General features: G+C 38.2%; 2 protein-coding genes across 2 annotated transcripts in view; both read left to right on the top strand.

The window, feature by feature from the left end:
• Positions 1-2,038: 2,038 nt before the first annotated feature.
• Positions 2,039-8,282, top strand: zmp:0000001268 (CYTL1 domain-containing protein). The gene is made up of 4 exons (XM_036588300.1): positions 2,039-2,224; positions 2,754-2,798; positions 3,565-3,711; positions 7,737-8,282. Exons 1-4 carry the CDS (start codon positions 2,075-2,077, stop codon positions 7,788-7,790), a joined length of 396 nt encoding a protein of 131 aa, XP_036444193.1. The 5' UTR covers positions 2,039-2,074; the 3' UTR covers positions 7,791-8,282.
• A 2,569-nt stretch (positions 8,283-10,851) lies between these two features.
• The window catches only part of stk10 (serine/threonine kinase 10), a 103,619-nt gene continuing 88,558 nt past the window's right edge, over positions 10,852-25,912 (top strand). Inside the window, exon 1 of the mRNA XM_036587651.1 lies at positions 10,852-11,267. Within this exon, the coding sequence (XP_036443544.1) occupies positions 11,115-11,267 (153 nt within the window). The 5' untranslated portion in view covers positions 10,852-11,114. The remainder of the gene's footprint in view (positions 11,268-25,912) is intronic.

The following is a 25,912-nucleotide window of genomic DNA, read 5'->3' as shown; positions in this document are numbered from 1 at the left end:
CAGTCCACCTTGTAGATGTGAAGTCAGAGACGATAGCTCATCTGCTGCTGCACAGTTTGTGTTGGTCATCCTCTAGTTCTTCATCAGCGGTCACAGGACGCTGCCCACAGGACGCTGTTGGCTGGATAGTTTTGCTTGGTGGACTATTCTCAGTCCAGCAGTGACATTGAGTGGTGTTTAAAAACTCCAGCAGCACTGCTGCTCCAATAAACCCACTGCCGTCTCATGAACTAATCAAACAATTTGTCATGTCATAAAAACAAAATGCAAAGTTTAGTAATGCTGAGATTGATAACTGATCATCACATTGATTTATCAGTCTACTCAGTCTTTAGCGGAGCTCAGTTATACTGAGATTAATAACTGATCACATTGATTTATCAGTCTACTCAGGCTTTAGCAGAGCTCAGTAACACTGAGATTAATAACTGATCATCACATTGATTTATCAGTCTACTCAGGCTTTAGCAGAGCTCAGTAACACTGAGATTAATAACTGATCATCACATTGATTTATCAGTCTACTCAGGCTTTAGCAGAGCTCAGTAACACTGAGATTAATAACTGATCATCACATTGATTTATCAGTCTACTCAGGCTTTAGCAGAGCTCAGTAAGGCTCAGTTGTTAGGCTGTTCCTATGGCACCCAGTGGGTTGTTAAGGTGCTGCTAGGCCATAGCTATGGTATCCCAGGTGGTTGCTAAGGTGTTGCTTGGCCATTGATACATTATCCCAGGCGGTTGCTAAGGTCTTGGTATGTCATTGCTATGATATTGAAGGTGTGTGTGTATACATGTGCTAGTATGTATCTAGTATATGAGGGTCAGTGTGAGAGATTATTTATGACAGTTAAATTAGGTTTTTCTGTTCGTGTTTGAACAAATGCTGTACAAAAACTGTACATGTGAACAGTCCCGGAAGCACGAGTACACTATTCCCACATAGGCTCTAGGATCCTGCAAAGTTTTGTGGTTGGATCTCCAAAACTCATATATATATATATATATATATATATATATATGTATATATATATATATATATGTGTGTATATATATATATATATATATATATATATATATATATATATATATATATAATAGTACAAGAAAGCATAGAAAGATAAAACAATGAATATTATGTTGGCTTTGTTAATTCAACTTAATAAAATAATGTTTCATTCACTTTCAGTTTTTAAAGAAATCCGCTGGGATATTTTTCCACACCTCCAAAGTTCAGTCTTTGAAGTTGGTTGCATTTTGTGCTTCTCACCATCCAAATAATCCCAAACACATTCACTGATGTTCAGGTCAGGACTCTGAAGTGGTCAGTCCATTATTCTGAGAACACCAGCAGCTTCTTTGTTTGATTTGCAAACGTTCTTCTCTTTTTTGTCTGTTTCCTTTTCTTAGTGATGACCTTCGACAGTTACGTATCTTTCAGACCCATAGTGTTCGATTCGGATTGTTCAGATCTGAAACAAGAGTGGAGCTTGGTGGTCTACCGGGTCTTGCAGGTGGTTGTTAGGAGTCCCATTTTTTCTCTAAGACTAATCTCTTTGCACAGTATTGGACATTGTAGGTCCACTATGTACGGATACAATTAAAGACTGTAGCCCATCTGTTGCTGCACAGTTTATTGGCCACCTCTGTGCCATTTATCATTGGTTAGCTTCTGACCACAAGATGGCTGTTCTCTAGGGAGGTGTTTCTAATAAAGTGGCCAGTGAGATAATAAGCCTAAAGACTGTAGAAAATTATGCAAATTTCCTAAACTCTCAATATCTTCTACTGTAGTTGATATGATCCCAAATATCTCTTTCAGTTCAAACCAGAAAAATGTAAAACCACAAACCTCATTCTCCCCAGGAGTCAATTTTGTGGCCAATTCTGGCGACGATGTCTTGGGTGTGTGACTAGAACCTTCCAGCAGCTCATCTGATAGCGTTTGGGTGAATTGTTCTCTGATTGATTTATGTACTGTATGTTTGGGGGTAAACACAGGCATGCCTGAATCGGTCCTGCCAAGCAGAGGGAATAAATAGCGAAGCAGTTCTGTTTGTATACAGTGCTCATCATGTTTGGATCTGTGCTGCTTGGGCTGATGGTGATTCCCCTCGTTTGGGGTCAGCCGTACCCCATCCCACCAACCTGCTACAGTAAAGTGCTGGACATGGGCAGAGAGATTTCTCAGAGGGCAATGGAGATCAAGAGAGACTACGACACAGTAAGTCTCAGGCTGAAACAGGCATAGTGAAAGGGGATGGGACTCAGAATTACAATCACTTATTAAAACAATAAGCCACTTAAGGGCAAGTCATTACAGTGATTTCACAAGAGTTAAGGGGTGTTATTAGATACAACCTGAAGCAAAGTAAAAACACTGGAACAAACAGCGACAAAATACAGTGATAAAATTGACCAATGTTTAATACATAATTATAGTTATGAAAGGGAAAGTACACCGATTCTTCAAAATTTCTGCATAATTAAATGGTTAAGATGTAAGGTTTGGTGTGAAATGTTCTGTTCTAGAAAAACTTACTGAGCCACTTGTTCACAGTGGTGGTGATAGGAACCAGAACCAGACGTCGAGAGCACCACCATATCAAATCATATCATATCATATTGAACCAAATTATGAATTTTGTGAATTGATACACCCTTATTAATTATGTGTCAGGGACTGGAATTTGTTTTGAGACTTACCGTATTTACAGGAGAAACACTGAGCACACTAATCTTCTGTCTTTCAGGTGAGATGTACTGCACACTTGCCTTATCTGTATATTGACATGCATGTAAGTACTGCCACTGTATTCTTTTTCCCAATTTCTTAATAAATTTGAATATTATTTGAATATAATTTATTGAATATAATTTATTCTACAATTTTACCATGTGTATAATATCAGGCATAACATTATGACCACCTCCTTGTTTCTATGGTCATGGTCGTTTTATCAGCTCCACTTACTATATAGGTGCACTTTGTAGTTCTACAGTTACAGACTGTAGTCCATCTGTTTCCCTGCATACTTTGTTAGCCCCCTTTTACCCTGTTCTTCAGTGGTCAGGACCCCCATGGACCCTCACAGAGCAGGTACTATTTGGGTGGTGGATCATTCTCAGCACTGCAGTGGTGTGTTAGTGTGTGTTGTGCTGGTCTGAGTGGATCAGACACAGCAGTGCTGCGGTGTATGTACATTGTGTGTGTGTATACATCAACATGTATGGATGTTGACCTTCTCACAGTGGAAGGATGGACAGAAACACCTGTGGATGTTTTCAGATCTGAAGCAGCTTGATTTTCCCCTCTCTCTCAAAGACTGAAGCTTTAAGTGCTGTTTATTTTGTCATTCTTTTGTGATAAATGTGATGCAATGGAAATACCACTCAATTGTTTAGGCCACGAAAAGTGCCATAGCTGTGTGATGTGTCAGTAATTACTTATTATGTCATGTGACATTGTACGCCTGTTTAAGGAAACTGTGAAATACTGATGTGCATGATGTGAGGTGCTCACTGTAAATGTTTCATTTTCTCAAACCTGGTCTGCTTGGACAGAACGCGTGTGTGATGTCCACTTTGGGCTCATATATGTCCATGCTGAACGGCCTGAGGGACAGACGCTGTGGCTACACCAGAAAAGTGCAGGAGCTGAGGTCCAAGATCAATCAGCTTCACATCATCACAACACAGAAGTGTCACGGGGTAGGACTGATATTTATGAATGTAACACATTAATAGTATTGTACTCTGCTCCTTTAGATTGAAATAAAAATAAACTACATGCAGTATAAGTCAAACAAGATTTATATGCTGAAGAATATGTACAATACAGTGTGACACACACTGTATACAGTATATACAAAGGTTTGAACACCGTATGTGAAATGACCTGTTGTGTTGATTTTCTGAGCATGAATAAGTTAATACGCCCCCACACAGAGAACACACTTAAATATGATATTTTTTTCCCAACAAACAATTTCTATTTGTTTGTTGAGTTTAACATATTGGGGAAAAAATGAATCATAAAATATAAAATTTGCCATAACTTTTGCACAGGTCACATTTTATGTTTTATCTCTTTCCCCATTATGTTAATTTCATCAAATAAACAGTGATGTGTATATATACAAACATGAGTACATGCAAAATAAAAATCATATAGGTTTCTGTACAACAATGTACAAAATATGATTATAAATATAATTAATACATAAACAAAATGCTATAAATATATAGAAGAATATAGAATATGCAAATGAATACAATATGAAATATAAATAATGTATCACTTCTATAATGGGTTTAGAGTTTAAGCGCGTCAGTGTGAACTGTCCTTCAGTGAATCCTCAGCTGCAACCCTGATATAATTACATCTGAGTTAAAGAGGAATTCCACCAATTTTTCAAATTTTTCTGCATAATTCAGTGGTTGAGATGTAAACAGAGTCATTCAGAGTGGTTTGGTGTGAAATGGTTCACTGCAGAGAAACTTACTGACTCAGATGTCTTTACAGTGGTGCTGATAGAAACCAGGGGTCACCATGTCTACAACACAAATATAGACATATTATTTACTATCCAAAACCACCGGTGAACCTACACGAGTCTTCTGGGTTTCTGTATGCAATGTTGATGATGGTGAAATAGTGTCAAATCTGAAAAAATAGTTTTCTTTGGTGATTTTCGCCTCAAAGCGCACTGAATGTAGAAAAGATCAGCTTTTATACAAAGCAATGCAGCGCTGGACCATGACCATGGTCTTCTCCACAGTGGACAGTGGAAACCACACAAATAGTTTGGGCTCATTAGAGATGAACGTCCAAGCCTCAAATATCCAGTGTCTGTTATTTTGGCTCAGATAAGCAGTGCAATCCCTTATTCAGCACTTTAAAGTGATCAAATGTATTACAGTTTTCCTTCTTAGTTCAAATATAGTCAGTTAGGACCGACATGCTTGGTGTCCAAAGTTGGTGTCAAAACATCTTCCCTCAAAGAAAGACAAATCTGATGTTTTAGATGTGACTTTTAGCATTGGCTCAGAACACAGGCCACAAACTATGTTAGATTTTTTTCAAACGTTAAATTCAGCTAAAAAACAGAAATCGTACAATAAAATGTCATAAGTGTGTTCTCTGAAGAACATGTGAAATTATTTTTACAAACAACAATACAGTTCTGAGTTCTGAACGCAATTCACTCTGACCTCACCACGATTTGATATGAAATAACTGTGAAAAACTTGATTTCACGCAATACAAACCTCAAGTCCACAATTCGGGACAGTATGTGAAATGCTAATAAAACAGAAAGCATTATATACTGAATTCTGTTTGACATGTGTTACATTGAAAATGACACAAAAACACAATATTTCTTAATAACCATTTGCGGACTGAAGACACCAATCTTCTGTTGTACGAATCGTCAGCTGTGTAATCATACTGGGCCTTCGCTGTCGTATTTTGCATTTCATAATACGCCACACATTTTCAATGAGAGACAGACAGGCTAGTCCAGTACTCTCTGATTATGCAGCTATGCTGTTGCAATATGTGCACAATGAATTTCTTGGTGTTGTCATGTTGAAATAGACATCGACATCCTGAAAAAGACGATGTCTAAAAGGCAACACATGTTACTCCAAAATGCGTATATATATTTTTCAGCATTAATGGTGCATAGATGTGCAGGTTACTCACTAATACTCCCCCAGACCATAACTGAGCCTTGCTTTTTTACATCTTTACGTTGGTAACAAACTGTATAGTCTTTTTCTTCTTTGGCCCAGAGAACAGGACATCCATCATTTCCATAAACAATCTGAAAGTTTGACTCATCAGACACAAATCAGGTTTCCACTGTGCATCAGTCCATTTCAAACAAGCTTAAGCCCAGAGAAGTCGGCAGTGTTTTTTGAAGCTGTTGACATGTGACTTCCGTTAAGCATAATCCAGTCTCACTCTGCATTTGTAGTAATGGATGGTGTTTATTGATATATGGTTTATCAAAATTCTTATGACATTATAAAAACTTATGACAACCTACGTGTATTTAAATTGCAATTAAGTTATGATTTAATATATATTAAATGCATTTAGTTGTGCTTTTGAATGCCTTTTTCAGAAAATGTTAGTTGCACTTAAGTAGATTTAAGTATATAATTTATAGACACAGTTATATTATAAATACACTACTGGATGTTCAGTGCTACTTATTTAGGTATACTGCAACTAAAATGCACTTAAAAGCAATTTATCAATATCACTAAAACACTTCAATACATTCAACAAATAAAACATAATTAAGTATACATTTAAATATATTATTAGTAATGACTAAAACAGCTTATTTACAATAGATTTAAGTATGCTAAATAGATTGTCTATTCCTACAAGTGCTTTTAAGTTCTAAACATGCGTGTGCAGTAAAGTTAAGCAATTTGCTGCTCTCGGAGAAAAACCTTGTATGGAAATGACCCAAAATTACTTGGAAAAATCTCTGGTTCCATTGACTTACATTAAAAGTAAAGTATGTTTTTTCCCTCTCCTGTAAAGTTACAATTTTGCAGATACAAGGTTTTCTTCTGACAACAGCAAATTGTTAAGACAAATTCTACTACACTTGAAACATATTTTAAATGTGGACTCTTGGCTGTAGTGATACCCATAATTGATTGCTAGTTAGTCACAAAAATGACACTAAAACTGTACTAAAGTATACTTTAAAAGTCATTTTAAATGCACTTCTAAAGAATACACTTAAGTTGATTATGAATAAATATGCTTTTGTGACATATGAAATGATTTTGTTTACGTGTGCTTCAATATGTTAAGAAATACATTTATTCTAGATCATTTCCTTGCTGCATTTAAAAAAAAATGTATTTGTTACTTTAAAGTTAGATTTTTTGAAAAATACAGAAAAATATATTTTAGGATTTCCATAAAATACATGAAATTAAAAAGTGTACATTAAGTGTTCACAATGGACTTTAATTATACTGTTGATGTACTTAAGTAGCTTCTTTTTCATAAAAATGATAAGATAAAATATCAAATTTCTTGTCTTTGTATTGTTTTTGTTTAAATTGAGGTCAAAGTGGATTTACTAATCACTGCTTTCTGTTTTATTTGCATCGTTCCAGCATTTTTTTGGTATTAAGGTTTGTCATTAAGTAATACATTTACAAGTAATACATACTCACAGCAAGAATGGCCTGGGTTCGATTCCCGGCCGGGCAACTAGGGTCATTTCTGTGTGGAGTTTGCATGTTCTCCCCGTGTCTGCGTGGGTTTCCTGTGGGTACTCCGGTTTCCTCCCACAGTCCAAAAACATGCAGTCAGGCTGATTGGACATGCTGAATTACCCCTAGGGGTGAGCGTGTGAATGTGTATGTCTGTCTGTCTGCCCTGTGATGGACTGGCGACCTGTCCAGGGTGTATCCTGCCTTCCTCCCAATGACAGCTGGGATAGGCTCCAGCACCCCACCACGACCCAGAAGGATAAGCGGTTTAGATGATGTATGTATGTATGTATACTATACAGTAATAAAACACACTCTGTGCTTTGAAGCATCTGATTAAATATGGAAAGTAAGATTTATTTCCCTACTGACCCAAAGCAAAATGGAATATACTGCTATATGCTGTTAGCATATTGTGAAACGTAAGTAGAATATTTGTGAATATTTTCTGAATACATTCTGTTTTTGTGTGGCTGTTTTAGGAGCTGGCGTTCACCTACAATGACTGTGCTGTACTGGTGAGCATGAGTGGCTGAGAGGAGCCGGACTGAGCATCATTACGAGACTAATGAAACAAAAACACTGCACAGGAAATAACGCTCTGAGTAACGTACAGTATATCAGCGTATGGGACTGTTATAACTCATCAGTCTTTAGCTTTCACCATATGTGTCTTTCCTAAAGGTCCATTATATTGCTGCTTAGTCTGAATTGTGCAAATGCTTACTGGGCATTCTGACAGTAAAAGGCCTTCTATCAGCTTTTCATTATGCATGCTGTATTTGCACTTTTGTGGAGCATCTTAAGCTACAATTCCATGTAAAATGGTGCTATACAAGTAGTTATTATAATTATAATATTCATTAATATTGTTATTATTACTATTATTCCTAAATAGTTCAACCCATGTCTATGATCAGATGTCCTTGCTCCTTTTTTTTAGAGTATTACTGTTTCATAATATCATTTAATATACATCACAGTGGCTTTTAAATCCTGTTTTGCTCTATTAAATATCATTTAATCAATCGGTCTTCCTCTTTTCACTGTTGGAGTTGCTGTTTTAACCCACTACAACCACTAGGTGGGGATATTGTGCAAGATTGATGCCTAAACTCCATCAGATCAGCAACTTCATCACATTTTCTTGAAGTTTTGCGTTTGATTTTTTTATTATTTATGCTCATTTTTTACTTCTTTCTCATTGTGAAAGTTTATTTCAGCCTAATTTTGCTGTTAAAAGTTGACATATTGTCTTATGCTTGCTTATAATTTGTAATCTTGTATTGAAATTTGGTTTAAACGAGATATCGAGATATTATCTTGATATCCAAAAGCAATAAAAAGGCTAAAACAGTATCAAACTTAACTGAAAATCCCCTAATACCCCAGAGATTTTGAGGCAGGGCTTATGTTATTAAAATTTATTTCAGCCACGTCTCACTTTAAAAGTTGACACCTTGCCTTATATTTGCTAATAATTTGGGTAATCTTGTAATGAAAGTGTGTTTAAATTAGACTGAAGTCACACTGTGATGTGCACTGAATTAGTATCTGCTTATTTAGATAGCCAAAACCCGGTAACAGGCTAAAGCAATTGAAAACTACAAATTCCATAATACCCTCCCGACTGGGAGGCGGGGCTTATGTGAGGCGTGTGTGTCAGTTCTCGAGTTCGATTCAGTTTAGCGACTCAGTTGTCCAGTTGAATGATTCGTTTTTGTTCCTGGCTGGTTGGGGCGTAATGATTCATCACATGTTCACTCGTATAAACAGTAATTGGTGAAGTCAGCTTTATTCACATCGCTGTAATTATCAGTGAAGTCCAATTTGTGCTCATCTTCTGAAGGTTTAGTGAAGTCAGCTATATGGCTTTTGGCTCAGTGAGTGAGTCTCTTATCTGCTACTTCTGTGTTACAACGTGGCAGTTTATGATTTTACGAGGTAAATTGGGAATGATAAGTATTTGATTAGTCGAATAATTATTCAGTTTTTTTATTGAAAGCAAAACATAGCACACAATATAAGATGCATATAAAAATATGTATATAACAGTGTACACATAGCCTTACATACATTTGCTAGGGCTATATACATAACTACACATAAACAATGAAGTACATACATGCTTTAACAGCTTGTATGTTTTAAGGGCTAAATTCGATATAATGGTCTCCTTTTCAGAAATTAGACTTTTGCATGAGAATTTACACTTGCAAATATAAAACTTAGCCAATAAAAGTAGATTTCTTATATACAGGCCTACGTTTGTGTTTCCACAATAAACAATATTTGAATATTATCAATATTATGAACAATATTATCTATTATAGCACTGAGATTTTGCCAAAATTTATCCTGCAAAAAAATGGTTCTTCAAGGGTTCTTTCATTAAAGGGGATTTCCACTGATTATTTCAAAATTTCTGCATAATTCAGTGGTTGAGGTGTAAACAGAGTCATTCAGAGTGGTTTGGTGTGAAATGGTTCCTCAAAAAAAAACTTACTGACTCTGATTTCTTTACAGTGGTGGTGATAGGAACCAGGGGTCACCATGTCTACAACACATATATAGCCATTTTATTTACTACCCAAATCCACCAGTGAGTTTTTATATGTAAGGTTTATATATGTAATATATATAATGTGATACATGTAATGTGGTTAATCTGAAAAAAAAAAGTTTTCTCTGGGAACTATTTTGCCTTAGAACACCCTTCGTGTATCCCTCCACCAAGAACATATTAAAATAAATTGATTAAAATATGCTTTAGACCAACACTTTACCACAAAACTACTGTAAAACAACGTCTCAGACGTCAGGCTGAGTATTTAGAACCATTTAAAGTAATAACTTCCTGTGTGGGAGCTTTTGGATATATTAAATGCTTCAGACGTCTGGTTCCTTTCACCACCACTGTGAACAATTCTGACTCGGTAACGTTCTCCAGAATGGAACATTTCACACCAAACCACTCTGAATGATGTTGTTTACATCTTAACCATTTAATTATGCAGGAATTTTGAAAAATCAGTGGAGTCGCCCTTTAAGACAATGGTTCTGTTTAGAACCATGAGTTTTATATAGAATTATTTGCATGCTTAAATGGTTCTTTTGGTGGTTCTTCAGATTGATGGAGAATGTGTTTGTACGGTTCTATGTAGAACCTTTTGAAAAGAGTTCTATTTTTAGCACCAAAAAGGGTTCTTCTATTGCAAGCTTGACATCGTCACAGTAGCAGAACCCTTTTTGGTGCTACATAGAACTGTTTTCAAAAAGGCTCTATGTAGAACCATATTCAACAAATTCTCCATGAACCTAAAGAACCATTTCACCATGCACGTACCTTTCAAGCATGCAGATGGTTCTGTGTAGAACTCATAGTCACAAATAGAACCATTGTCTTTAATAAAGAACCCTTGAAGAACCATCTTTTTAAGAGTATAGCCTATAGAACAGACATAAGTTACGTAGAAGCTACAAAGGTTCGATTCAGTTGAACTTGTGAATCGGTTCGTCAGATTCATTGACAAGAACCCGTTCAAAAGAATCGGTTCGTTGACGAGTCGAGTCCCACACCGCTGCACTTTGAGTTTGTGAGCGCTGAGGCTGCAGGTGGGCGCTGCACTGTCCACGTGAAAGGCGAGATGGTGGCGTTCAGCGCCTGTTTTCTAGTTTGTACGGCTTTTGAGGTTTTATTATTTTAGTTTTCTCTCTGTTTTAAGCGGCGACGATGGACTAGTGGACAGTTTGGAAGACGTTTGTGCTTTTGGAGTGAACTTACATCCAGCCTAACTCACTCTGAGTGCTCTGAGAGCTTTGAGAGACTTTTAATCGTGTAGTCTTTGGCTTTAGGCAGTATGTCTTCGATATTTGGCAAAATTTTTCGGCTCCCGACTCTTGACAAGAAGAAGGTGAAGCAGTACGAGCATGTCCACCGGAATGTGAACCCCAACGATCTGTGGGAGATTATTGGGGAACTGGGCGACGGAGCGTTTGGGAAGGTTTATAAGGTGAGTTCCTTCAGCTCCACACCTTTCACACCCTTTACCTTCACAGCAGAACCTGTCCAGCTGCTGCTGTGGTTAGTCTGTCAGGCTCTACTGTGAGACTGTCATGTTGAAAAAAGTCATTAAAAAGCATGAAAAGTTTGTGTTTGTTCCTAGTGGTGTCCAGTGGTCACTAATTGTATTCTGTGTTTCTCTGATGGGTTGATATCACAGTATAAAGGGGTCCAATGCTTCAACAGGTGTTCTGGGACTGATGGTTTCTTAATGTGATCTAAAACTGTCCTAAACTAGTGGTGACCGTTAATCCAAATCCAAGTAGAAAGCAAAGCCATCTGAATCTAATGCCAATTGGTCCAATGGTCTTTTTTCAGTAGGGTGGTCTTTTTCAGACTCAGCCTAGATGGAGCCTTTGATAAAGTTGATATATTTAATATATTTATGACTGGTCAGGCACTGAAGTCTGGTTGGTTTTCATTGGTTCACCCCCTAGTTGGACACACACTCGCACCAGAACCAGTCCGGTTAGCTTTCGTGTTTGGTTTGTCAGGCACTGCAGGTTGGTTTTCACCAGTAAATGGACTGACTGAGTCAAATATCTCAATCTAAGCCTAGATGGAGCTTTTTGTAAAGTCTACAGTTTATGACCCTCGCTCAGACTTTAACACCACATCTAATCCATCAACGCTTGATAACTGCACTGCACTTCACTGTGATGTTATTTTCTCCACTGGACTGATTGAGATGTGCCAGATATCTCCAGTTTAGCTCAGAGGGCCCAGAGGGAGCGTTTCCTAAAGTTGATCGTTTATAAGGCCAGTACACCCTCAGTGTGGTGAACTCACACCAGAACCAGTCCAGTTAGCTTGGGTGTTTGGTTTGTCCAGCACTGCAGCCTGAAACTGCTTGGTTTTTTATCAGTGGATGGACTAATTGAGTCAAATATCTCAAGCCTAGATGGAACTTTTTTTTTTAAAGTTTACAGTTTATGAAACTCGCACGCCCCCAGTGGGGGAGACTTTAACACCATATCCACTCCATCAACCCTTGATAACTGCACTGCACTTCACTGTGATGTTACTTTCTCCATTGAGATGTGTTGAATATCTCCAATTTAGCCCAGAGGGCCCAGATGGAGCATTTCCTAAAGTTGATAGTTTATAAGGCCAGTACACCCTCAGTGAGGTGAACTCCCACCAGAACCAGTCCAGTTAGCTTTGTTTTTGGGTTTGTCAGACAGTCTGGAAATGGGTAGCTTTCTTCATTAGATTGCTTGAGATGTCCCAGATATCTCAGATTTAGCCCAGATGGGGCGTTTCCTAAAGTTAAAGTCCAGTTCAACCTGGGTGAAAGAGACTCCATAAGCAGGAACCAGTCCAGCTCTTGGTTTTCGGTTTGTAAGGCACTACAGTCTCTGGTTTTTGTGATTGGATTGATTGAAATGTGTCCAATATCTAACCCTGCCCTTTTGGTGAGCTTTATTATAAAGCCACACCGAGTGAGAGAGACTCTCGCACCAGATCCGGTCTGGCCGCCTTTGTTTTTTGCTATGTCAGGTAGTACAGTCAGAAACTGGCTGGTTTTCAACTTTGGATTGATCACGATGTGTCAAATAATGTTATCTCCGACTCAGACTAGATGGAGCCTTTGGTCAAGTTTAAAGCTGATATATTTATAGTTGGCCAGGCACTGAAGTCTGGTTGGTTTTCATCAGTTCATCCTCAGTGAGACAGACTCTCACCCCTCCAGGTACTACTGTCTGAAACTGGCTGGTTTTCATCTTTGGATTGATCAAAATGTGTCAGAAAACATTATCTCAGACTCTTTTTTTGGCCAAGTTTATAGTTTATAAAGCCTGTTCAGTTCCAGTGAGTAAGACCTTCACATCTTTCACATGGGACTGAATTATTTAGGGAAAATACCACATTGCAGTTTTTCTGACTGATACATAATTGCGGTTTAAATATGATGATTTCATATAAATTAAGCTCCAGGCCTTTTTTCCATCAAGCCGACCAGCACATCCACTTTTTGCGCTTGAGGCTTAGATGCTGAAGGCCAGACTGGCAGTTCACAGGCTCTGTGTTATCAGGCTAACTTTCACCACTTAAAACTTTATACAACTTTAAAAAGATAATAAAGGGGGAAATTATTCAAATTGCAGTTCTTGCGATTCCATTGGATTGATTTAGATGTGTCAGTGAATTGAGAAGTGTCAGATTTGGACTAACTCAGAAGCAAAGTTAGCTGCTTCTTGCCCAGAAGCTCCATAGTCATGTAAGCAGATTTGCTTCTGCAGTCTGAGATATTTGACTGAGGTGATGTGGGTTATGTTTTCTGTCTCAATGCTGAGTGCAATGAGACTCTGCAGTACCTGAACTCTTCCTGCTGCTCGCTAATGTATGCATCCAACAGTGTTTTCCAGCCCCTACACTTGAGTTTAGTTTTAGTATTTCTCCTGTTCCAACACACCTGAGCCACTCATGAGGTTAAAGTGAGGGAGATGGACTAAATTGTGCAGACCGAGTGGGATTTAGGAGGAAGATTGGGAAAATCTGGTACAACCTGTGTGGGCTTTTAAACCTCTTCAGTTTTAGGAAACTGAGGGTGATTCTTGATTCTTAATTTAACAATTAAGGCCAAATTATGTATAATGTTGATCTTTGAAGTAAAAAGAAGTAAAGCTCTGCAGCATGCAACATTCCACAGCTACTGTCTCCTCTAAGCAGCTGAATGAGGATCTGAAAATGAGGCTAACTGATGCCTACAAAGCAGTTTAAGGCTATAAAAAGATGGCAAAGTCCTTTCAGTGCAAAATTTCCACTGTCCCAAATGACATTCAGAAATGGCTGTTAAGAGGAACTGTGGAAGTCATGGCAAAATCTGGAAAACCAAGATAACACCTAGATTGAACCGTCATTCGTCATATGTTTTCCAGAAAGGCAAAGCAAAACCCCCATATGACAGCAAAGGTTTAGCTGACGCAGGAGTGGTGGTGTACTGGTCCACTGTATTAAAAATTCACACAAATTCAACCAACCCTCACAATTTAAGACCTCAGTTTTGTCCAGTCACCAAATAATTTGTGGTTATTGTGCTAGAATATGTAGAAGTAAATGTAATATTTCTTCATAACGTTGATCTAGGTAATACAAGTTCCAGTTTCTACACTTGACATTGGCATCAGCACTGGATGCAAAATATTGGATATTGGCATCCACCCACAATTTCTATATTGGTGCATTCTGACTCAACTGCTCATCTACTAAATCCCTTTTTGAGCTTCAACTGGATGTTGTGGCTCAGGAAAACACTGAAGGACAGAGAAACACTGGTGTGAAATGATTGTGCGTGTGCTTTAATTCAGCTTGTGCTGCTGTTCTCGTTATTCAAGTAGGTCTGAAAAGTGAGACATGATGTGGTGTACGTGGCAGAACTTTTAGGAGGTCCCTCTATTATAACCCTAATGAACTTTCATGTTGTTTAACTTTAATTAAAAGCTTTACTTCAGTGAAAAATTGAATTCAGATGTTTTTTCTCCTTAACTGTAAATGTCCCAGCTCAGCCAGGACGGGCGATATCTGAAGTTTTGTTCTTTAATTTTGCGCTGGAGCAACAAAGCTAATGCAGTCAAAGGGGAATTCCACCAGTGTCTCAAAATATCTGCATACTTCAGTGAGGTGTAAACCAAGTCATTCAGAGAGGTTTGGTGTGAAATGGTTCTTTGTAAAGAAACCTTCTGACACATTTCTTTACAGTGGGGGTGAGGGGAACCAGGGGTCATGATGTCTACAACACAAATATAGCCAGTTTATTTATGGTCCAAAACCACCAGTGAGCCTACACATGTCTTCTGAGTTGATATGTTGATATGTTGATAAGCATCTCTAAACGATTGAATTATGCAGAAGTGTTTGATAATCAGTGGAATTACCCTTTAACATGTAATGGAAACCTCTATCGTACCAGTTAGCATTGTGAAAGCTGCGTACCTAAATCCCACACACTTGCCTCAGACCACACTAAGTTGACCTGATAGACTTGCCTGTGTTTTCAGACACTGCATGACATACTGTTAGCTTTATAGATTATCTATGTGTTTTTAATACAGAACAAATGAACACGTACATCTGTCAATAGAGTACTAAGCTGACATATAATACACTTTCTCAGAAAACTTGTTTATTTTGCTAAGAAATGTGGCATTAATCATAATTTGGCATTGATATTTCTTGTGTTTGTGCCACTGTCAACGAGAATAATGTGAAACATGGCAGATGATATGAACTAAAGATTCAATTATTTTTTGTTCATTTCTTCATTTATCCATTAGTTTCCTTTTGTTAACATACAGATCATTAGATATCAGGCTGAGGCCCTGACCTCATTGTATCGATTTACCATTCACATCAGGCAGACTGTGCAGGGGATATTACACTGAGCTGCAGAATGCTTATTATAGGCTACTATTCTAGTGTGAAAATCCTTGAGTTATAGTCCGATGGTCATACAGAAGGCCTGGTTTCTCCACCCTAGCTTCTCCTGAGTGTTACAGTGGGAGGATGTTGGAATCTGCTGTAGCTTCAGTGGGTGGAAGAAGGGACAACTGTATGAACTGAACTGGCTCCCTGTCCCCACTACTGTCACTGTATAGCACTGATTTAGTATCTTAGCCATCACTAAACCAACAACACAAGTTGAATTTGTGTTGTTTTGGCCTTTCTGCTCACATCTGGGTTCATATTTAAAGCATCAGTTACACCGAATGTCGGTGATCTGCCAAGACATGGTGTCTGAGGTTTGCTTCTTTAGTTTTGCACTGAAGCTACGAGGCTAATGTAGCCAACACGTAATGGAAATGTATACCCCGCCAGTTAGCATTAGCACACTTGCTTCAAACATGCCTCAAATAACTTGCTGTGAACAAAGGTTCTAGCTAAAACAGTAACTATAAGGCTAATGTAGCCAACAAGTAATGGAAATTTATACCCTGCCAGTTAGCATTAGCACACTTGCCTCAAACATGCCTCAAATAAACTTGCTAATGTGGACAAAAGTTCTAGCTAAACACTAGCTATGAAGCTAATGTAGCCAACTGGGAATGGAAATTTATACCCTGCCAGTTAGCATTAGTGCACTTGCCTCAAACTTGCCTCAAATGTACTTGCTTATGTGGACAAAGGTTCTAGCTAAAACAGTAGCTACAAAGCTAATGTAGCCAACAAGTAATGGAAATTTAAACGCTGCCAGTTAGCATTAGTACACTTGCCGCAAACATGCCTCAAATAAACTTAATGTCCTATGTGGACATAAGTTCTAGCTGAAACAGTAGCAACGAAGCTAGTGTAGCCAACTGGGACTGGAAATTTACACCCCGCAAATTAGCATTTAGCTAATTGTATTCCAGGCCCTTACATCAGTGAATGGTTAATGGGGTATTCCAGGCCCTTCAGCCATGCAGTTGAACTGGTACTTGGCTGCTTGACTCGGGCGACCCGACAATATGTGCTCTGCTTCTAAAAACTGCTAGTGTGAACATGCCTTATTGGTCTGAAGACACTGATCAGAAAGCCGTTTGCACACCAGAGGCACACTTGCCTCAAAGACGCCTCAAATGAACTTGCTTATGTGGACAAAAGTTCTAGATAAAACAGTAGCTACGTGGCTAATGTATTCAACAAGTAATGGAAATGTATACCCCGCCAGTTAGCATTAGCACACTTGCCTCAAACACGCCTCAAATAAACTTCCCTGATGGCAAGAGCACAGTGGTCCACTGCTGGTCCAGTGATGGCAAAGCTGGCGGTCCACTGGTGTTTTGCTCAGAGTTTTCCAGGTGGCCCACCAGTGATTAAGCAAAGTACTAGACAGAATTCCATTATCATCACTCATTTTCCACTCACAGCCCAATGACTGTGAAATGACACAAATTTCTTGTTGAATCTTAAGAAGACAATCAGTGACATTTTGGACACAGAGACACCATTCATATCTGGTATTATCAGTCTTGAGTGATCTGATTGCAAGTGGACAGCATTTTCCATGTGTCTGAAATGCCACTCCAGTGATGATCAGATTTTGTGGAGGAAGCGTTCTACACAAATTTACTTTATCTGTCTTTCGCTACATTTGCTGTCCCACCATTTCTTGTTTGTGTGAATATAAAAGCTGTTAACTCTTTAGATGGCTTTCAGTGCAACTTTGATGCTATTTTTTTCCACGTCTGACCTTCTACAAGGCTGAAGTCGGCTTCTTATTCACCAGCTTTGTGTTCGAATTTTCCGTTCCACCTTAAATGGAGCAGCAGTTCCATTTTGGCACCAGCACAGACGCCTGAATGGAACTGCTGCACCATTTAAGGTGGAACGGGAGTTTCCAGTAAGAAGCTAACTTCTCCTACGTAGAATCTCTCAAGTCATTTATCTCATATGTGTCCCACACAGTCATTTACACTATCAGTACCAGCTGTTTCATGGCTTGTTGCACGTACAAACCCAGAGAATGTTGTCTGATGCAGCTGACCGAGTGAAGTAGCTTTTAAATGGTATGACAGTAAACGGCGCTCTGCTGTCCATTTTTGCGATTTTTCAAATAACCAAGCAGCATTTTATACTCTTTGGTGTTTTCACTATTCCAGCATGCCTGATTGAGTTGTTGTAGGTACCTGATGAGTTGAACTGGTGTGTGAAATTAGAGCGACACTATGGTTTGAAATCCCTGGCTTAGATTAGAAATCATCCCATAAGGATGGACGGACAAATTCAGCTTCTGGAAGCTCACACCTGATTGAACTTCTCGGCTTTAGAATTTGAACAGGCTGAAAACGAAACTGTACTGAGCCCCTGTAGGGCCTGGGTTCACCCTCCACCATAAGAAGTGGTTATTTTAATAGCTCCTGGTCTTCAGCCCAATCTTCCAGGCCCCTCAACCATGCAGTTGAACTGGCCCTTGGTTGCTTGACTCGGGCGACCCGAAAATATGTGCCCTGCTTCTAAAAACTGCTAGTGACCTGCGAAAACATGCCTTATTGGTCTGAAGATACTGATCAGAAAGCCTCAGGCCATTTGCACACTCTGCTGCTCAGCATGCTGGTGGTTCATGGATAGAAATAGTGCAAAATTCACTGTTATTGCTTTACTGTGTAATCTGGGCCCACATTCAAATAGCTATTAACTTGCTGTAACTTGTAGACCTACTGCAGCAGCAGCAGCCCTGTTACAGACTTTGAGGAGCAGCTTGCTTGTATCGTTGTCCTCTTCCAAACTGTTAATAGCTAATAGCTAATAGCCAGGCTCAGATGTCATGTACATAAACTTTATTTAAACAGGACAGTAAAGACGTTGGCATTGGGGCGAAACATAAATGTGTCAGATGTATAAATTGGCTTTTAGTATAAATCTGATAGATTTCTGTGTAAATTCCTGAAAACCATCTCAGATTTACTTAAATTTTCAGGAAATAATGTCATTGTGCCCGAAAGATGATGGACTTCATGCACCAGAGGTGCAAGAGTGCAGATTTGATAATGATGAATGAACTGGTCTGTGTCTGATTCATGAAACTTTCATACGACGTGGAAACAAGTGGAGATTTAAAACGCAAGTGACGAATCGGCTTTGGTGCGTGAAATCAAGCGCCTACCAGCACCTCATTTACATATAATTTACATAAAGCGTGCCCTGTTCCATGCAGATGTTTCAGTAGGGAGGCACTAAAAGCGATAGCATTCAGCAGCTCACGAGCCAATGGTTGAGCTTGTGGGCAGAGTTTGAGGTGGAGCAGTGAGCACAGTAAGTGTTATAGTGTTAAGATTATGACCACTGCAAAGAATAAGATGTGAAGCAAAATAGTGTGCATGTAAAATAAGCACATCCACTTTTGTATTGTATTGCTATGTGCTCAGATTATTAGTATTATTCTTATTGTGTTGTTAATTATTGTTATTGTCTGTTTTTATACTTTTTATTGGTATTATTGATGATACTGATCATCGTTTTACTTAGTTAACCACAAATTAAGCTTTTTTTCCACGTTCTTACAGATACAGAGACTGTGGGTAAAATTCACATACGCTCATTTTACAACCAGCTTTGACAGAACGCACCCAGTGTGCTCATTTTAAGTCATAACTTAATGCCACACCCACTTTCCGAAGACTATATTTTAAGTAATGGAGATACAAGCCTGAAGTATTGCACACTGTGTGTTGTTTGCAGTGACATTATTTGCCTGAAAGTGTCGAGCAAATCTGAGCTTTTTCCCTCTAATTTATGTCCTAAGACCACATATGACTAGCAGGAAAGTTATAACTAGCAGACTTTCCTATGTGGGGCTGGAGAATGTATGCATTCATGCTTTGTGCTTGAGGATAACTGTGGAGGACGCAGGCCTTGTGAGCAACCTTGTGGGAGGATATGTGGGATAATGACGACAATGGTTGGAAAGTACAGTCTGGCTGCCCTCATGAGCTGATATATACTGCACTGCATTCAGGCTTCTGTGAAACACGTAAAGCCGTCTGATTTTCACAGTAGGAACAAAAGGCCTCAGAAATGCAGAAAAGCAACTTTCTGTCACATGTAGGGAAGAACTGGGCTGGTTTTGGGTCATTGCTCCATAGCATGATACATAGAGTTTCTGTACACTTTCTGCTGACTGATCTCTGATGGTTAGGTGTTGCTTCACTGAGCCAGATGTGAAGCAGTTGAGGATACCATGCAAGTTCACTGCCCTTCAAATGTTTGGAATCTGTGTTTTCAGTAGTATAAAACTAATTTGGTTGCAGATAATTGTATAAAATGATTGTAAAATGATGGTTGTGCAGCTGTGAATTTATGAGAAAATGCATAACATCAAAATTAATATTTACAATACCAAATATTTAATTCTTAAAGATGATTTGACCAACAAAAAAACTGTAAATGGAGGATTGCTGTATATTGCCTTTATATAATCATAATTGCCTTTATAATAATAATGCTTTTATAATTAAGTTTTATATATAACTTTTTGTATTTAATTTTTATATTGAACTTTTGTTTTTTTTTCACAACACTTGAAATATTAAATAAAACATCTAAACATTATTTTTGGTGTTTTGTTAATAATATTTAAATATTTACCATACATGTAAATTATAGCATAGGGTCATAATACATTACTAGCATAGGGTCATAATAAATCACACTATAATATATAATATAAATGCACTGATATGGGAATTGTGGGCTGATGCAGATGCTGGTGGTGATACACAAACATTCATAAAATGTAGAAATGGGGACGTTGATGATGATTAGCGTTGTGAAGAAATATAACACTTATTTCTGTGTGGTTACAAATGCGATAAAATGGCCTAAACATTCTACTCTTAAAAAAAAAATCAAATATTGGTTTGAAATATCGGTCAAATCTAATCATCTGTCAAGTGAAGACAGTGTTTTTTTTTTTTAAGCAGTTATCTATCAATATTGATCTGATTCCGATATCATTGTGAAATCCTTCATTTATCTTATAATACCCTGTATTTAATTCCACACTTCTAAACACCAGTACATGCGCAGCATATTTACAGTGTTTTACACATATGATTAGCAAATGACATGTTGTTTATGTATTAATAGCAGTAAACAACTTTCACAAAACGTTCCAAATCTCTTGAGACTTGATAGCAAAAGCTAAAACAGTGAAATTCCTTGAATGTGCAGCTTAATCTTGGAGGACCCCCCTCTGTTTTCCACACCTGGAGTGCTGCCGCAGGAAGTCGTGGGCTGAAATATCAGAAGACTTCCTGAACTAAGCTGGGCTGCCTGACTCAACCCTAAAGAGGAAGTCAGTTTGTCTTAAAGGAATAGTTTGGTGAAAAATTCTAACCCCTCCCCTGCATTTACCCCAAGTGTAGCTGACCAGCCAAGACATGTTTGGTGTCTGAAATACGTTTGTTTAGCTTTGCACTGGAGCTACGAGGCTAATGCTTTAAAGACTATAGCCAACAGTTAGAATGTAAACAATGCCTAAATCATCTCACTCTCCTCAAACTGTGTGGACGTGCTCAGTAATCTGTACTAGACTTGATTGTGTGGTATCTGTCACTGTATGACACACTGTTATCTGTAAACATGAACTGAAATGGACAAAATTCAGGCTTTAAGATGACTGCTAGTACTGTTTTTTAGAGCTGGATGATATGGCAATACTTAAGTTTGCACAATATGCAATGTGTCACAATGCTTGTTCTGACACCTGATAAATTGGAAAATACAAAGTTGTCACATTTCAAAATACATACCAAAACAGTGACGTATAGTTACCATTTCACACGCTGCAGTGCACTAAATCCAGTAAAATGGGCTAATTAGGCTCACTTTGCAGTCATATATTCAGTTGGGATGTGTGTTTAAGTACTGGCGATATCCACGATATGCTCAGAAGGGCATATTGTGATGTAATCTATCACGATAATGAGAAATATTGTCATGTTGCCCAGCTCTACTGTTATTAGTGTACACAATGATATCAGAATCATATGAGTATCTGCAAATATTTGCCTTAAAAAATGTCAACACCACACAAGAATTGACCAATATTTCAAAACGATATTTGATGATGTATCTGTTATACTCCAGAAGAGCGGAATGTTTAGGTGACGTTGGGTTACTGTGATAAAATATCTGCAGTTTATTGATTTTACTGCATTTGTTGTCATATGGAAATCCATAATGATGCTAATCCAGGTAGATCTACAAATGCTTATATATAGTCATCAGTATCAGCTTTGGCCCCACAACTCCCATGTTGGTGCATCTCAGGTTTTTAGCTATGTGACGTACTTTTGTCCATGTTTATAGATAACAGTTCGTCATGCAGTTTCAGAAACCACATAAGCAGCAGCACCTGCAAGTGCATAGAGTTCAGAGTGAAGTATTCTGAGCTGAACAAGTTACAGGTTGTACATGACGTAGTTATGAGTCAACTCTGAGCCCTGATTGCTGGTGTTCCTGGATGTTTTACCCATATTTTTGGTGTTCACCGTGTGAAGGTGAAGTTGTGAAGGCGTGAAGCGGACGAGCTTCTGCTTACTCAGTTTTTCCGAGTCATTGAGGGAATCGCCTCCACTCCTCCTTCAGTGATGTCACATAGGAGTGTTGAACATGGCGCTGGAAACAATATCTTCTTGTTGCTGTGTTCTCTTGAGCTGGTCATGTGACTACTGACCGTTCACCCTCTGACTTCTTCAAAGCTTTAGGTCAGAGGTCTACCAAAGGACATTCACTAGCAAAGAAGTCTGCCAAAGGCCAGCTCTGAAATTCATGGGTTTTGCATACATAGAGCATAGTTTTAGTTAATAATACTCTGCAGTTATCTTAATATTTCTCCAGGTAAACAGTGCTATTTTGCATTTTTCACATCTGCTATGATGTATGCGTCTGTATAATATTCACTCGGACATTTAACCTACTTTCAAGTGCAGCCTGATTTATAAGTCATTTCATGTGTGAAGTTTATGGTCATTCAAACAGATATTTGTAAACAAAACGTTGTTTAAGTGCCGTGTGAATTCTATAATTTTCAGAATTTCCTTTAATATATGTGTTTGTTCAAAGTTCTTCTTGTTGCTGCTGTGACTCTGCAACTTCATAGGGCACTAACCCAGATAACAGGAGGATAGTGAGCCAGTGTTGGCCCACTGAGCGCAAAGCTGGCGGCCCACTGGCTTTTTGCTCAGCATTTTCCAAGCAGCCCACAGGCGGTTAAGCAAAGTGTTAGGTGGAATGACACTTTTCATCCCTTGTTTTCCACTCGTAGTTCAATTTACGTATTGTTCCGTCACTTTGTTCTTTCGTTATACTTTGTAAATTAGTTTAGTAAATATTAATTTAGCACATTTAAGCAACATCATTTTATATTAAGCCTATTAATTTTTTTCTCTCATGTGTTTGCAATAATTGTGTAAGTTTATTTTCCAAAGTAAAAGGCTATGAGTGTCTGTTTGAAGAGATGAAAAACTAATTAGACCTTGTGTGCAGAACAGTAATCTGGGTGGACCAGCCATGGCACACAGTCAGCATGGAGCCGTCCTTATTAAGCCAGCAGGCCGATACATGCTTGCTGCATCGGAATACATTATTCATCTGCCTATCACTGTCTGTCTGTCTATCTAGAACATTGTTTCAGACATATTTTAGGGATGTGTGCAGGTGCTAGAGTACATAGTTAACTGTTCAAGTAGCCTTTATTTGAATGTGTGTGTGTATATGTGTGTGTGTGTATATATATATATATATGTGTGTGTGTGTGTGTGTGTGTGTGTGTATGTGTGTGTGTGTGTGTGTATATATATATATATATATATATATATATATATATATATATATATATATATGTATATATGTATTCTCATTGTGGTAGCCTCTGTTACTAATCCAACATGAAAACTACTGTACCGCAATTCCTTCTGCCAAAGATTTAGTTCTCAGCCTTGTTTTGTGAACACCAGGAATGACTAAGTGGAGGTTCGTTCAAGTATCTGTTGAGCTCTGTATGCCATTAAAGATGACTACTGATGCTAAAGGGTCACCTTTTGCGTTGTGGATAGAGCCATAAAACTCATAATATCAGGTTCAGCTCAGCTTTTTCATTTCATGCCAGATTAACCAGAATGTCATTTTGTTCAAGTCAGTCTATAAAGCATTATTTATGTTATATATTTCACATATTTCTGGCTAATTCAGTTTGTTTAATTGTTGTATAAAAGGCGAAAATGCTTCAAAAAAGTGGATAGAAAAAGAAATGATTTGGCAGGCAAGAAGCAGATTTTATTCAGCAGTTCACATATTAATATCACAGTTAAAGGTATGAACTGCTAATACCAGGAAGACTTTTAGATAAATCAATGTCAACATGGAAAAATGATGTAGTCTTTGGTTGATTAGTATTCATTTAGTGTTGCACTAAAATCATTGCTGTTGCGCTGAAATCAAGAAAATCGTCAATCTTGTAATAAGCGTGTGTGTGTATATGTTTGTGTGTATATATATGTATATGTATATGTGTATATATATATATGTATATGTGTGTATATATATATATATATATATATATATATATATATATATATATATATATATATATGTGTGTGTGTGTGTGTGTGTGTGTGTGTGTGTGTGTGTGTGTGTGTGTACATATATGAAAACAAAAACGAAATGGTTGAGAAATCCTCGGGAGGCGGGGCCTAACTCACATAGTATTCATATTTTCAGGGTTAGAAAACCTTCATCTGGTCCGGATGGCGCGTCTCTAGTGGGAGGGAATGTGCTTGTTGCTATTTAAAGGAGGATAATTGTGCAATTGTTAATTATTTATCAAGGACACGTGCATCTGAGACAGCAGCGTTCTTTAAGGCTGTTCTCAGGTCAGCTGTTACTTTGGTCTGACCTGTAGAAGCAGCTGAATGGGGAAGTGCAGCTGGGCCGGAGTAACCTGCGCTGAGGGGAGTGTGATCCACTCGAGCGGGGCTGGTGAAATCACATGTTTCTGACACAGGAGAGCAGACTGTAATCTCTCTAACCCATGTGTGTTGGGCTCCAGTGATAAGAGCCCAGTGATGTGGGTGTGGGGTGGACGTCTCGCTCTAAACAGATGTGCGGTGTTCTTCAACCCCCTGAGTTATTACTGTCATTTTGCTGTGCATTGAATTTACATTACACATTTTAATGTAGTTACTTAATTATAGGATTATTGCAGTTAGTTACTAGCGACGTGACTATACAGATATTTCCTAGATTTTTCATATTTTGTATGTTAACAATACGTAATGTGTGCCTCTTCATTGAACCATTTTTCTCAATCCTTATTCCAGACATTGTTAGTCAAGCTATGGCTTTTGCAAAAATGAGTGGTAACCAGGTGGATCTAGAGAATAAATAGTCACAGTTGTTTTTTTTTTTGTCGTTGTTTTCATTCAGCTGAGCTCCACAGTCAGAAACAGGTTTGGAGGCCTTTGCAAAAGTCAAAGCAGCTGGAATCCGGACCAACCTGAAAGCTTTACAGTCCATAAATATGGGTCAGGGTCTGTTCGTCTGCTTTCTCTACCCTCATATGGAACATAGAGTGAGAAATGAAAACTTCAAATCCTGATTTCTTTTAATGTATTTTTGTGGAGCACATTTCTGGAGGACCATGTAATGGCTTTGAGCTGCATAGCAAAGAAGGCCATGTCCACTGTATCATTCATAAAAGTATTAGCATTCATGCAGAGTCTGCTTACCAGGTCTGTAGTGTTAGTTTGATGAAAAATCTAATTCAATTCCCAAATGTAGTCCAAGGCATGTGAAGTTTGATTCATTTGTTTTGCACTGAAGCTACGAGGCTAATGTAGCAAAAAGTAATGGAAAGTTACACCCATCGATTAGTAGACTTGCTTCAAACGGTGTCGAGTGTTCAGTGATCTCAAACAGACGTGTTTATGTGGCTTCTGATGCTGTGTGACGTAGGGTCACATTGAAAAACAGTTAACAGCAGTTAGAGTCTGAAGTTTGTCGGCCTGTACATGTGATAGCAGTGTTTCACGCAGTGTCAGAAACCACATGTTTAGTTCTTAACACTATAACTTGTTAGCTGCATTAGCCTCACAGCTCCAGTATAAAACTAAT

Source organism: Colossoma macropomum, unplaced genomic scaffold (assembly GCF_904425465.1).
Source record: "Colossoma macropomum unplaced genomic scaffold, Colossoma_macropomum, whole genome shotgun sequence".
NCBI classification, from domain to species: domain Eukaryota; kingdom Metazoa; phylum Chordata; class Actinopteri; order Characiformes; family Serrasalmidae; genus Colossoma; species Colossoma macropomum.
Note: the sequence above shows the minus strand (reverse complement) of the source record. Positions and strands in the feature narration are given on the sequence as shown.

What these genes read in the sequence shown, in the direction of transcription:
- zmp:0000001268 (XM_036588300.1), top strand. Translation starts at nt 2,075, where the DNA reads ATGTTTGGATCTGTGCTGCTTGGGCTGATGGTGATTCCCCTCGTTTGG. An exon ending in TCAAGAGAGACTACGACACA is followed by an intron (nt 2,225 to 2,753) that starts GTAAGTCTCAGG and finishes TCTGTCTTTCAG; the next exon opens with GTGAGATGTACTGCACACTT. An exon ending in CAACACAGAAGTGTCACGGG is followed by an intron (nt 3,712 to 7,736) that starts GTAGGACTGATA and finishes TGGCTGTTTTAG; the next exon opens with GAGCTGGCGTTCACCTACAA.